Raw genomic sequence first — 13,279 nt, 5'->3', positions numbered from 1 at the left:
TGAGATAGCTTGACCTGCTAAAAATAGCTGCCAAATCTCAGCACAAATCCTAACATCTTAAAATAGAAGGTCATACTTGATAAAGCAGTCTTAGAGACATTATGCCTAATAAAAAAAAAAAAATAGAATGGCTGAGGTAGGAATAGCCTTGACAAGGGTTCTGCATAATCAGGGATTAAACAACACTGTTTTGTGATGTTAAATAAAGAAGGTAGAATTTATAGATAAAATAGCTGCTGGGGAAAATTTAGATCTAAAAAGGGAAAGACTGAAGGAGAGATGACAAAGAACAGAGCAGATAATAGTAGTAAAAGAGAGACATAGGGGTGTGACTGAGGAGAAATAGAGGAGTGAAAGAGGAGAGAGTCAGAACAGTACCATAGAACATTATACATTCATTGACTGATATGACAAATAAGAATAAGAAATTTCCAAATTAAGATAAGTAAACGAAATTATTCTATTGACCCACTCACCAGGGAATAAAGTCACATTACTCTTTATGGGATTGCAAACCAAGAAGAATGAAGCGAAACAATTCAAAGAATGCAGTCTGCTGTTTCATGATGATTCATAACATAATATCAAAAAGATTAGGTTATCTTTGCTTTTTGAATAAGCTTATTTGAAAGTTATCAACTTACCTGAACGAGAAAGAGGAGCAGGTTCTACTTGTTTCTCAGCTTCTAAAATTCATATAAAATTTATTAATGAATATTAAATTTTACAATTTAAATCATATGGTTGGTAGATCAAAGCATTATGCTAAAGAAAAGCAAAGATAAAATCATAAGTATCAACTAGAAACTCTGGTTTCTGTTTCAGGAGTTTGCATTCCAGACACAAACTGCTAAAACTCTCAAGTTCTATATAAATTTGTGATAGAAAAACCATCTTCCTACGTTTATACATATCACAACATCTTCTGTTCAAAAGTTGGTGTTTGTATCAACTTTTCCTAATTTTAGTAATTCATGGAGTGCAAAACAGCAAAAACCCAGACAATAATGCCTCCATTCATAAAATGTTCTGGCAGACCTGATTGTGAACATCTGATAGCTGTTGTTGTTCCTCAACAGAGAACATCATAGTGTTTTATCCACATTATGCGTCTCTTCAGTTAAAGCTATGCAGTACAAACAAAGGAGACGTTTAGGTTGTAAGCAGCCAGAAAAGGATGAGAATTGATATTATGCACTACCAAAAAAGGTGTATACCTAACAATAACCAGTCACAGATCAGGAAAGGTACTCATATGAAAGTAGATCAGATCAGAGAGACAAGAGCCTCAGTTATAACAATGATGAATGAAATGTTTTTGTTAAGAGGTCCGATAGACCTAGTGTTAATGAACAGATAAGCAAGATCCCAGCATTTAGATTGGAAGTGCTGAAGGAAATACTGGTATTTGATAGGTTATTTCAGAGCTGCATATAGATCAATTAGAAATGGTAATGTAGAATGACACAGCTTGCTGCTTGAGGTAGTCTTCTGGTATAACATGTTGCCCAGATCAGGAAAGGAAAAGCAGAGTCAATACCACAAAGAGCAGTGTTTAAATATGAATGAAGGTATCAACAAACTGTGCCGGTGTCTTCTAATGAAGTGGAAGCCTGTATCTTTCTAAATTGGACTGAAGGTATGGGTCAAACCACACGGAGCTTGCTGTACATTACAATGGAGGAGTTGGGTTGTGATCTGTGTATAATTCCTGAATAATGTATCAGTGGACAGAGCTACTTGGTGATACACCATAGATGTATAAAGAATAATTAGTTTGTGTAACGATAAAGCAAGCAATGAAAAACAAGGAAAGGTAGCTCAGGTTGAGCCTCATGACAAGCACAAAGAGAGGAACTCATTTTATTGGTCACGTGACTTGTGAAAAAATACAAACAGTGAGTTCTGTTAGCATTATTGTTGGATAGAATAATCTTTAAGATTAGAAGCAGGATTGTGGTGTATAACAGTCACTTGGAAAAAGAATCTTGGGACTGTTTTTTTTATTTTGTAAAAGGAATTATAAGAGAATGAGCATAGGAGAGAATGGCTGCATGAGCAAATGTTTCAGTTTTATCTGTTTTTTTGGTGCCTGCGTAAGGAATCTGTAGTTTGTGGTACATGTGAGAGACTATTTACCAGTTATTGCCGAACATTGTTTTAGAGTTGTGAACTGGGTGTGGACTTTTGCAAGTTCAGTAGACAAAATCTATTGATTTTGCCAAATTCTTTTTGATGCTGTAAAATGATGTTTCCTCTTTACAGAGGGCCACTGATAAGGTTGAAGAGGGGAAAAAAAACTTGAAAGAAACCTTCTTTTGAACATATTTAGCTGTAGTTATTGTGGTATGACGTCAGCAACTGGGGAGCTGACCAGAACGGCGAGCTGACCGAAAGAGGAAGAAGGGCAGAGGGAGCCTCGATCGGGATTTCGTACTCCTGTTGTCAGGAGAGGACGTGCCAAGCGATCGTCTAGGTGTTGGGAGAAGCAGCTGCTATTTCTAGTGTTCTTTGGGTCGGGCGAGCCGTGAGGATCGGATACCGCAGGACAGACTTGTGCAAAGGAAGGAAAACCAAGGTAAGCCGATTACTTCTACTCGCACGCATACACCACAGTTATCGTATTACTGAAAAATTTTTTCCATTGGGTATTCCATTTTAGATTTTAGATTTAAGTGGTAGTAAAGAAATTCTAGGAAAACAGAGAATAAAACAGAATTTAAAAAGTAACAAATGCTCACTTATTAAGTACAAATTTTGTATTATTAGTTATGAATAAAATATCTCCAAACATGTCTTTCACCATTATATTTTTAGAAATATCAATATAAACATTACCTCCAGTGGAAACTAGTTCGTTTGGTATAACATCTGGTGCTCTTCCGGTGACAGGTTCTTCTATATACTGGCCTTTAGCTTTTAAGAAATGAAATATAAATTTATTGCTAATAAGTTATATTAATTTGTATGCTAAATTTTATTTTAATTCTGTGTGAATTTGATCAAACTTGTGAACCAAATCCTATTTTAAATTTATGTAAATAATGTAATGAAAATATTTTCAGAAATAAAATAACTTGAAAGATTCTAAGTAAATATAATACTTATACTAAATATAAAAATTTTGAAATCACTTCTGGTTACAGAATAAAAATTTGATAATGTTTTTCTAAAGAAACAAATGTATTTTAATTTTGATGCCATCCTACATCAAATAGGCTTTGAATGTCTCTTTATCAAATCTTTTTCCTTGTTTAACAGTTCATAATTAGACAATTCTAATAAAATCACTTAATTCTGTAGCATTCAGATTACTCTGTCAAGTGTAATGCTTATTTATTCTCATTGTTCTAAATCAATCGTGCATTATCTCATGCATTATCTCATAGCTTTCAGATCTTGATGATGTGATTGTTTATTATTTGGAGTGACATTGTAGTGGGAATATTCAGCAATTCCCTAATGTTGTGATTCAATAGAATATTGCCCATGTGATCAACAAAATCTGACCAGTCATGGAGCACTTCCTTCTGAGCCTATCAACCAGTATAAATTCGACACGCCATGACTACTAGAAAGAGAGCTTTGAGATGTTGCTGAGAGAACATTGACAGACACTGTAGGAGATGGCCAAACAGAGGTGGTGGACAACAGCTGTCAATACAAAGGCAATGAACAGCTAGAGGATGAATGGGTATTAGAAGTCAGTAGCTGGCAAGTAACTAACAATACTTTATCTGCTGCTACAATTACACCAAGAACATTAGAATCCAAAACTCTTTCAATATTTTGGTTTTCTCATAACAACGTTTGTTTTTTTTTGTGTAAAGAAAAAATAAAATTTTGTTTGTCAAAAATCTTAACAGATTTCATCGTCTTCTTTGTACAACATTGTAAGGTAAGCTGTGAGAGAGGCCAGATCTCACCAGTTTAAACATAAAATAGATGGAGTATCTGAGCCAGATATAACTGGTCTAAATGCTAAAGGTTTCAATGTGGCAATACCTTTGACAGAGATTTTCTAGTGATGAAATTTTCTTTACTTACATTTTTCTTTGAAGCAAGCTTTGATAGAAATTGCCACAATGACACTACAGTTTTCAGTTGGATAGAATTTCAAAGTAACCTTTTCATATTTAGTTCCACGTGGTATTGTAATAGTTTGTCCAGGTTTATTTCCCTTTAAAGAAAATGAAATTTAATTTAAACAAAATTGAGCATAATGAAATATTCCATTTAATTACACATTTTTTGGCAAAACTGACCTCACCTGAGCAGGTGCCACATAAAAAGCACTCAGTCCACTCTGCTGAGTGGTTGGTGTTAGGAAGGGCATCCAGCCATAAAAACTGTGCCAAAACAGACACAGAAGTCTGGTACAGGCTCCAGCCTGGCTGACTCCTGTCAAACTGTCCCATCCATGCCAGCATGGAAGGCAGACATTAGATGATGATGATGAGGAGGAGGAGGAGGAGAATTTTGAACATAGATTTTTGTTATTACTTTACAGTAAAAAAAGGTTGGGTAAATAGGTCTGTCACAAGCCTACAGAATCATGAGGCAAGTATTTATTCAGATTTTCATGGTATATAGGTGTACAAAAGTATAATATTCCCCACTGCATAGGACTCTAGTTTGTCCCAGGGTTAACGCCCACCTCTACCTGATATTGCTGGCAATGGTTTTCAGTTGGGAGGAGGAGTGCAACATGAAGTGAAATGTTTTCCACATGCTAACTAGTTCGGGTGTTAAAACTAGGAACTTACAATTATGAAACAAACACCCAAACCACAAGTCCATGTACTGTCCTATCTTGTACTTTACAAAGTCAAATATATGTTTAATGACTGTTTTCCATGCTGGCATGGGTTGGGCGGTTTGACAGGAGCTCACCAGCCAGAGAGCTGCCCAAGCTTCAGTTGTGTGTTTTGGTATAGTTTGTATGGTTGGATGCCCTTAACACCAACCATTTTACAGAGTGTGCTGGGTGCTTTTTATGTGGTACTGGCATGAGTACTTTTAGGAGAGGGTGCTGAAAAGTTCCTGGCTTTGGGTAAAAGAAAATACAGGAGGATCAGTTCATTATGGTTTTATTCAACATATTTTCCTTTCAGATTCACACACTTATTGCAGTAGTCCTTCAGTTTTTCTAAGTCCTGTAAAAGAACTCAGAAAGTTGGGCCTCCAACCAGGCCTTTCACAATACCCTTAAAGCCAGAGTACATGGCACCGACACAAATGTTTTTCATGTGGTACCAGGATGAGTGCCTTTTCATGTGGCACCAGCATGAGTATTTTTTACAATGAGTTTGTATGAGTGTTTTTTACATGGTGCCAGCATATAAAGCAGATATTATTGCAGTCATAAAAAAAAAAAGATTGAAATGTAGAGAATATTTCAAGTCATAAAAGAATACTAACCTTAATGCTGTGATTTCCATCAAAAATAACATCGAAATTTGCAACAAATTTACTTTTTTTTAACTTGATATGACCACCCTTCACAAATGCATTTCCAACATTGATAGTAATAGTTCGCTTGTGATCTCTCTCATCAGATTTCCAGCCATCTCTGAAGGGTCTCAATGCATTGACGTATCTTGGGTTGCTGGATACCTTAATGGAGCTGCTTGGGATGTACTCAGAGCTAGACATTCCATCAACAATTTTGCATGGCTCTTCAAAAATGAAACAACATGTTTATATGATTACGTGTATGTATGTACGCGCGCGCGCACACATACACACGCACACACACACATACACACATATACATGCATAAGATTGCTATTTCATCTGCTTGATATTATTGGTTATTTGGTACACTTTACAGTTTAAGAGATGAGGAATTATGTACATTATTTACATTTGACAGATATTTGTCCTCATCTTGTTTGTTGTTAACACAACATTTCAGCTGATATACCCTCCAGCCTTCATCAGGTGTCTCGGGGAAATTTCGAACCTGGGTTCTCATTCCTAAGGTATTTTTCGATATTATTATTATTATTGTTATTATTATTATTAATATTATTATTATTCAGGTCCCTGCCTGGAATCGAACTCAAAATCTTGGGGTTAGTAGCTACTAACCCCAAGATTCCAAGTTCGATTCCAGGCAGTGACCTGAATAATAACAACAACAACAATAATAATAATAACATTGAAAAATACCTTAAGAACGAAAACCCAGGTTTGAAATTTCTCCAAGACACCTGATGAAGGCTGGAGGGTATATCACTTTAAAATGGAATTTTGTTTTATAAGACTAAAAGTGGTCTCAAGCAGATTGATATTAAAAAGGTTGAAAAGTACATTTATGCTTACGTAATTCAAAACATCCAAGAATTGATACTGTTACAACTAATTGGCAATCTGGTTTAACAGAGTAAAACCGTAGTTTTATACTATTGACTGTGGTACCAAAAGGTATCTTGATAATAGCATCGGGTTTGTTGTTGTGAAGAGGTTTGGTGTTCTGTAGAAAGAGATACCAACATTGTCAACTTTAAAAAATTTACAATAAGACATACCAATATACTTATGTAAAGGTATATATGAAACCATTTACAGGTAGTTATGAAAGAATTTACAGAATCAAAAGTACTGAAGATTAAGTGTTCTTGCAGAAGAGATAAATGATGAAAATAAAATGGGAAGAAGCTTTGGTTGCAAATTATTTTTAATGTAAAACCTAAATATTCATCAATATCTTTGTGTTATTTATACATTTAGAATTAAATGCTATTTCCTACCCTTTTAAAAATAACAGCTAAATTCTTTCCAGTTGTATTCTAACATTTTATAAAAGGTTGGCTACACTTTGGCTAATGCAAGTAATAATATGCCTAAAACAAGAGTCTTCATTTCATCTTAAGTCTGCTGAATGAAGATTGGTATAGAGATGAAAAGCAGCAACAGCACTAAACATTTCTTATTATAGAGTGTATCAAAAAAACTTCACATATTTTACACAGCTATTGGTGTGGCACCAGCGCAGTTAGGCAGGCGGTAGTGGTGTCTTCATGGAGATAATATTTTATTGCTTTCTTCAGTTACCATCATAAATTTAATCAGTACACACTGTGTGTTTTCAAATGAAAAATATGTGAGTTTGTTTTGCCACATCCTATAAAAATAAATTAATAAGAGAAGTAGATAGACAAGATCATGTTTTTTACCTGTTCATCAGAGAGTATCACATCAAATTTCTCCACATATTTTGCATGGGGTAATCTTATTGTTGCTCCATATCTTAAAGCATCTCCAACAAAAATTGTTACAGTACGTTTAGTGTCACTGAGATCAGGTTTCCAGCCTTTTCCACCTGGTCTGATGGAATTTACATGTTCTTGATTGCTTGAAGTCTTAATGTCCCAACTTCTTATCAATGAGGCATCAGCTAAACCATCATTCATCACACACCAGGATTCTGTTTTGAGAAATGAAAAAAACAACATTATTTCTTCATTTATTTAAGTCCAGGTTATAAAAGATACATTTTTTAATCTTATATTTTACACATGTATTCATACACGAGCATGCCTCACATAATAGAACTCAAAGAAGTAAGTCATATATACCTCCTGTATGAGTAACAAACATATTTACATTGCAAAGGGGAAAGTTTTCAGATATATACCTGTAGCTATTGCTGCTGCTTCGGTTGTAGATTCTAAAGTGAAGATATTAAAAACAGAATTTAATTCAATTAATAGAAACAACTGTATATAGTGTATTGTTGCATGTTTAAATTTAACAATTTTAAATATATACCAAAACTTTCCTGATTAAGCCATTTCCTTGTGGTTCCAAGTAACAGTTAGAGTATAATTTGAATAGCTTTTAAGGCAAGAAAAACATATTCTGTTTGTCATATTCTTATATGGTTTCTATAGCCACAAGTAAATATAGAATGACTAACATTAACCGTTTGTGATATCAGTGAAACTGATTTTAAACAAACAAGGAACCCTTCCTTTCTACAAGTCTCAATTTTATTGGTTCATTCCTTTTACTTCTCTGAAGTAAATCTAATTTTACAAATTACATTAATGCTTATAATTTAACTATTTACATCGTACAAAGTGTAATTAATATCATCCATTACAATTGTGGTTTTATATAGCAATACTTTATTGAAAATACAATAACACTTACGTGATTCAAAACATCCAAGAATTGATACTGTCACAGCTATCTGGCATTCTGGTTTAACAGAATGAAATCGTAATTTGACACTGTTTACTGTGGTACCAAAAGGTATCTTGATAATAGCATCAGGTTTATTGTTTGACATGTGCATGGAATTCTGTTAAAGAGATATAACAAAGTTAATATTGCCTCTTTTAAAACTTTACGTTAAACATACCAATATACAAGTGTACAATTATATATAGACATTTCCCAGTAACTATTGCAGGTACAAGAGAAAGATAAAACTGACATAAGAAGATTTGATACACAAGAGATGAAAATAATGTGCATAGCAAGAGATCAATCACTGGTTAATTACCTGTAATGAAAAGGTAATTATTTATCAAAATGTTGGTGATAAGTGAATAAAGGGATGAATACTGAATATGAATAACAAGTCAGGTAATCACTAGCTTAGAATATATAGCATTTGTTTATACAAACTTGCTAGTTAAATTTATTAATATATTAATATTTATTAATACGGATATTAAAAGATAAAATAATAAATTTAAACAATACAATATCAGTAAAATAAACATGTTAAGAAATAAAATAATACAATAATTGTAATGTCAGTGTGCACACATGACAGAATGTAAGTACCCTGACAGAAATGTTGGACATAAGAAGCATCAGATGAGAAGCATCAGATGTGGTGTGCAAGCGAGATGGCTGCGCTGATATGGTCATGTACTGCATATGGATGAGGAGAGCTGTGTGAAGAAGTGTCATTCCCTAACAGTTGAAGGAACCGTTGGAAGAGGGAGACCCAGGAAGACATGGGATGAGGTGGTGAAGCATGATCTTCGAACGTTGGGCCTCACAGAGGCAATGATGAAAGACCAAGACCTCTGGAAATATGCTGTGATTGAGAAGACCCAGGAAGTAAAGTGAGATCACAGCCGTAGCCTATACCAGCATTGCATAACCAGCCCACGTTAGTGTAATTGTATTTTCAATAAAGTATTGCTATATAAAACCACAATTGTAATGGATAATGTTATACACTTTGTATGATGTAATAGTTTAATTATAAGCATTAACGTAATTTGTAAAATTAGATTTACTTCAGAGAAGTAAAATGAATGAGTCAATCAAATTGACACTTGTAGAAAGAAGGGCTCCTTGTTGATTTAATATCAGTATCACTGATATTGAGTCAAGTAAAATCAAAATAAAAAATCAAATCACAATCAAATGGAAATTGTAGTTATGGCCGATGCCAGTGCTGCCTGACTGGCTCTGATGCTGGTGGAACACAAGAAGCACCATTCATGCATGCTGCCTGACTGGCTCCCCATGTCATTGGCACGTAAAAAACACCAACGGAACCTGGTTGATGCCAGCATACCCCAACCCCCATCCCCTGCCCCAACTGGCTCCTGTGTCAGTAGCACATAAAAAACACCATCTGAACGTGGCCAGTACCTGTGCTGCCTGACTGGCTCTCATGCCAGTGGCACGTAAAATGCACCCACTACACTCTCAAAGTGGTTAGCATAAGGAAGGGCATCCAGCTGTAGAAACATTGCCAGATCAGGCAGCAAGCTGGCAGAAACGTTAGCACACCGGGCGAAGTGCTTAGCGGTATTTTGTCTGTCGTTATGTTCTGAGTTCAAATTCCGCTGAGGTCGACTTTGCCTTTCATCCTTTTGGGGTCGATAAATTAAGTACTAGTTACGCGCTGGGATTGATGTAATCGACTTAATCCCTTTGTCTGTCCTTGTTTGTGCCCTCTGTGTTTAGCCCCTTGTGGGCAGTAAAGAAATAGGAAACATTGCCAGATCAGATTGAAGCCTGGTGAGGCCTCCTGGCTTACCAGTCTCCAGTCAAACAGTCCAACCCATGCTAGCATAGAAAACAAATGTTAAACAATGATGATGATGATGTTGAATGACAATAAAATAAGCATATTAAGAAATATAACTAATAAGTTAGTCATGAACTCTGGCCCACCCTATATATTGTGTGAAGAGGTCATATACAAATAAGGCAATCTAACTGTTATTACTTTAATTTATGCTAAACGTATTTTCATCACATAAGCAATATAACAATTACAAATGGTTAATTAATTTAAAATAATAGATATTATTTTAAATTAGTAAACAATTTACCTGCCCATCAGAGAGTATCACATCAAATTTCTCCACATATTTCGCATGGGGTAATCTTAGTGTTGCACCATATCTTAAAGCATCTCCAACAAAAATTGTTACAGTAGGATTTTTGTCACTGACATCGGGTTTCCATCCTTTTCCACCAGGTCTGATGGAATTTACATGTTCTTGATTGCTTGAAGTCTTAATGTCCCAACTTCTTATCAATGAGGCATCAGCTAAACCATCATTCATCACACACCAGGACCCTGTATTAAGAGAGGAAAAACAACATTATTTATTCAATCATCATCATCATCATCATCATTGTTGTCGTCATTTAACGTCTGCGTTCCATGCTGGCATGGGTTGGACGACTTGACTGAGGACTGGCGAACCGGATGGCTGCACCAGGCTCCAATCTGATCTGGCAAAGTTTCTACAGCTGGATGCCCTTCTTAATGCCAACCTACATTAATAAATATTGTACAAACTTGTACATTAGTGAATATTCTCTCACATACATACACAAACATATATACATATATACACACTCAAAAGAGCATATAAGCACATGCCCTTTATTTTCCATATTAGCTATGGTGATAAGAAGTAGTTCTTTTACCTCACACAGACAGGCATGTACACACACACGCACACACACACACACACACACACACAATAAACAAAATGGAAAACTAAAATAAACATAACAGCTTATACAGACTCATCAATGCATATACAATTAGTCAGAATGATCTTAGTAATCTAAGCCATCAAAGAAGTCTCTATCACATTGCTTGACCTGCTAGAAGTAGCAGTAACAAGAAATCACTGACCACCATCAAGGCGGAGAGCTGGCAGAAATGTTAGCACACCGGGCGAAATGCTGAATATTATTATTACATCTAACATGAATCTAAGCTTTTATGACATCCCTTGCCATAAAGACAAGGGATAACATATATTGTAGACTACTTACCTGTAGTGGTTGTTGCAGCTATTGTTGTAGACTCTAGAGAGAAGATATTAAAGAATAATTAAATTGTTAGCACTGAAACAATTATATAATACAAGTGGGGCCCATGGAAATTCCACAGAATGAAAAAGATTAAGGAAAGCTATTTAAGAAAGAAAGGATGATTTTCATTTTAATTTTCATTTTGCTAAGTTATTTCACTTCCAGTCACAATAATACATAATATGATTTTAAAATTTCCCTCTGCTAAGCACTTTATATTTCTCTCTTTCTCTCTACCTCTTCAACAAACTTTTTAACCATGTCATTCCCCTCTTCATGTCTTTAACATTTCTCTCTTTCTCATCACCTCTCACTTCCACTAACCACATGAGTGACAGCATAATGCATCTGTTGGCTATCTGCTCTCTCACTTACTCTCACATTCCCTCTTCCTCTCTCTCTCTTACTCTATCTCCTCCTCCTCTCTAACAAACAAAAGTATAAACTAAACTAACAAGTAGAAGAATAATATTATAAATTTAGTTCAATGAAAAAATATTCTTTGCTATAAACACACCACCACCACCACCACCACCACCACCATAACCACCATCTCTCTCTCTCTTAATGTAACTGCCTCCCCTGTTCATCTCTCTATCTGCCTTTCTTTAAACTCACCACCAGAACATCACCTTCTCCTAAATATTGTATCCTAAACATATCTCTTTCTCTTTGCCTTTCTCTCCCCTCCTACCCTACAACATGTCACTAACACCTTTCTCTCCTTCTTTTCTCTCACTGTCTTTTTCTCTTGCTCTTCATCTCTTCCTTCAACTAACCACATGACACATTTGGCCTTATTATACATCTTTCTTTACTTCTTCTTCACTTCTTTCTTCTCTAATCACATTCTTCCCCTTCTCTCACTTTTACTTCACCTCCACCTTTTTAACTAACTAATGTGTAATGGGTGTACTAACAAGCAGATTATTATATAAATAGTATTTTGTTAATTTTATGGCATAAATTTATATTTTTCTTATATATGATTAAAATGTATTGAAAATATAACTTGGGTTAAAATTAATATAAATAGTACACAGGAATTCTAGACTGAAAACTTTGTTTAAAAAGTACAAGTCAAACTTACGTGATTCAAAACATCCAAGGATTGATACTGTCACAACTATCTGGCATTCTGGTTTAACAGAGTAAAATTGTAACTTTATACTGTTGACAGTGGTACCAAAAGGTATTTTGATAATAGCATCAGGATTATTGTTTCGTATATTCTTTGTATTCTGTAAAAATAATACAGCTTATTTAATATTGCCCACTTTAAAAAAAATTATATAAAAAGATCGCAGGCATAGCTGTGTGATAAAAAGTTTGCTTCCCAACTACATGGTTCCAGGTTCAGTCCCACAAATGAAAAAAATAGGAAAGAAAAAATTATTAAGAATAAAAGATTAAACTTTATATATATACAAAGTTTTAATTATTAAAAATCTTTAACGATATTATAAACTATAAAGATTAATTATTAATCAAATATTATTAATCAAAGATAATCGAAAGTATATCAACACTATTCAGATCGAAGTTCTAATATTATTCTAATATTATTCTAATATTATTCTAATATTATTTTGATATTATGATATTTTTAATAATTTTTCTATCTTTATATAATAAGTATTTCATATTAATTCATTTGGTACTTATTGTTGGTTGAGATATATATATCTAATTATTGTTCTACTTACGATCTGACGAGTAGCTATATTTTTGAATAGAATTTATTTTCGATAATTTCAATTGATTTTAATCGATCTAAATTTCTTTTCTATTTGAAAATTAGTTATGAAACACGTGTAATCTTTTTATTATATTTATCTTATGATATTTACTTTACTTTATATTATACTCATTTATTGTGCTTTTAATTATTAATTTTTCTATATGTGATAGTGGATTTTCATCGATGAGTTCTTGAAACTTAGTTATTTTCCCTAAAACT

General features: G+C 34.2%; 1 protein-coding gene across 1 annotated transcript in view; it reads right to left on the bottom strand.

Moving 5' to 3' along the window:
- The window catches only part of LOC106875008 (uncharacterized), a 196,187-nt gene that overhangs the window by 24,722 nt on the left and 158,186 nt on the right, over positions 1-13,279 (bottom strand). The window contains exons 148-158 of the mRNA XM_052971235.1: positions 12,410-12,560; positions 11,281-11,313; positions 10,317-10,567; positions 8,161-8,311; positions 7,643-7,675; positions 7,182-7,432; positions 6,328-6,478; positions 5,422-5,678; positions 4,048-4,180; positions 2,839-2,916; positions 645-686 (exon numbers count right to left, since the gene is read on the bottom strand). Of these exons, the coding sequence (XP_052827195.1) occupies positions 645-686; positions 2,839-2,916; positions 4,048-4,180; positions 5,422-5,678; positions 6,328-6,478; positions 7,182-7,432; positions 7,643-7,675; positions 8,161-8,311; positions 10,317-10,567; positions 11,281-11,313; positions 12,410-12,560 (1,531 nt within the window). The remainder of the gene's footprint in view (positions 1-644; positions 687-2,838; positions 2,917-4,047; positions 4,181-5,421; positions 5,679-6,327; positions 6,479-7,181; positions 7,433-7,642; positions 7,676-8,160; positions 8,312-10,316; positions 10,568-11,280; positions 11,314-12,409; positions 12,561-13,279) is intronic.

The sequence above is a fragment of the Octopus bimaculoides genome, chromosome 10, assembly GCF_001194135.2.
Source record: "Octopus bimaculoides isolate UCB-OBI-ISO-001 chromosome 10, ASM119413v2, whole genome shotgun sequence".
NCBI classification, from domain to species: domain Eukaryota; kingdom Metazoa; phylum Mollusca; class Cephalopoda; order Octopoda; family Octopodidae; genus Octopus; species Octopus bimaculoides.
Note: the sequence above shows the minus strand (reverse complement) of the source record. Positions and strands in the feature narration are given on the sequence as shown.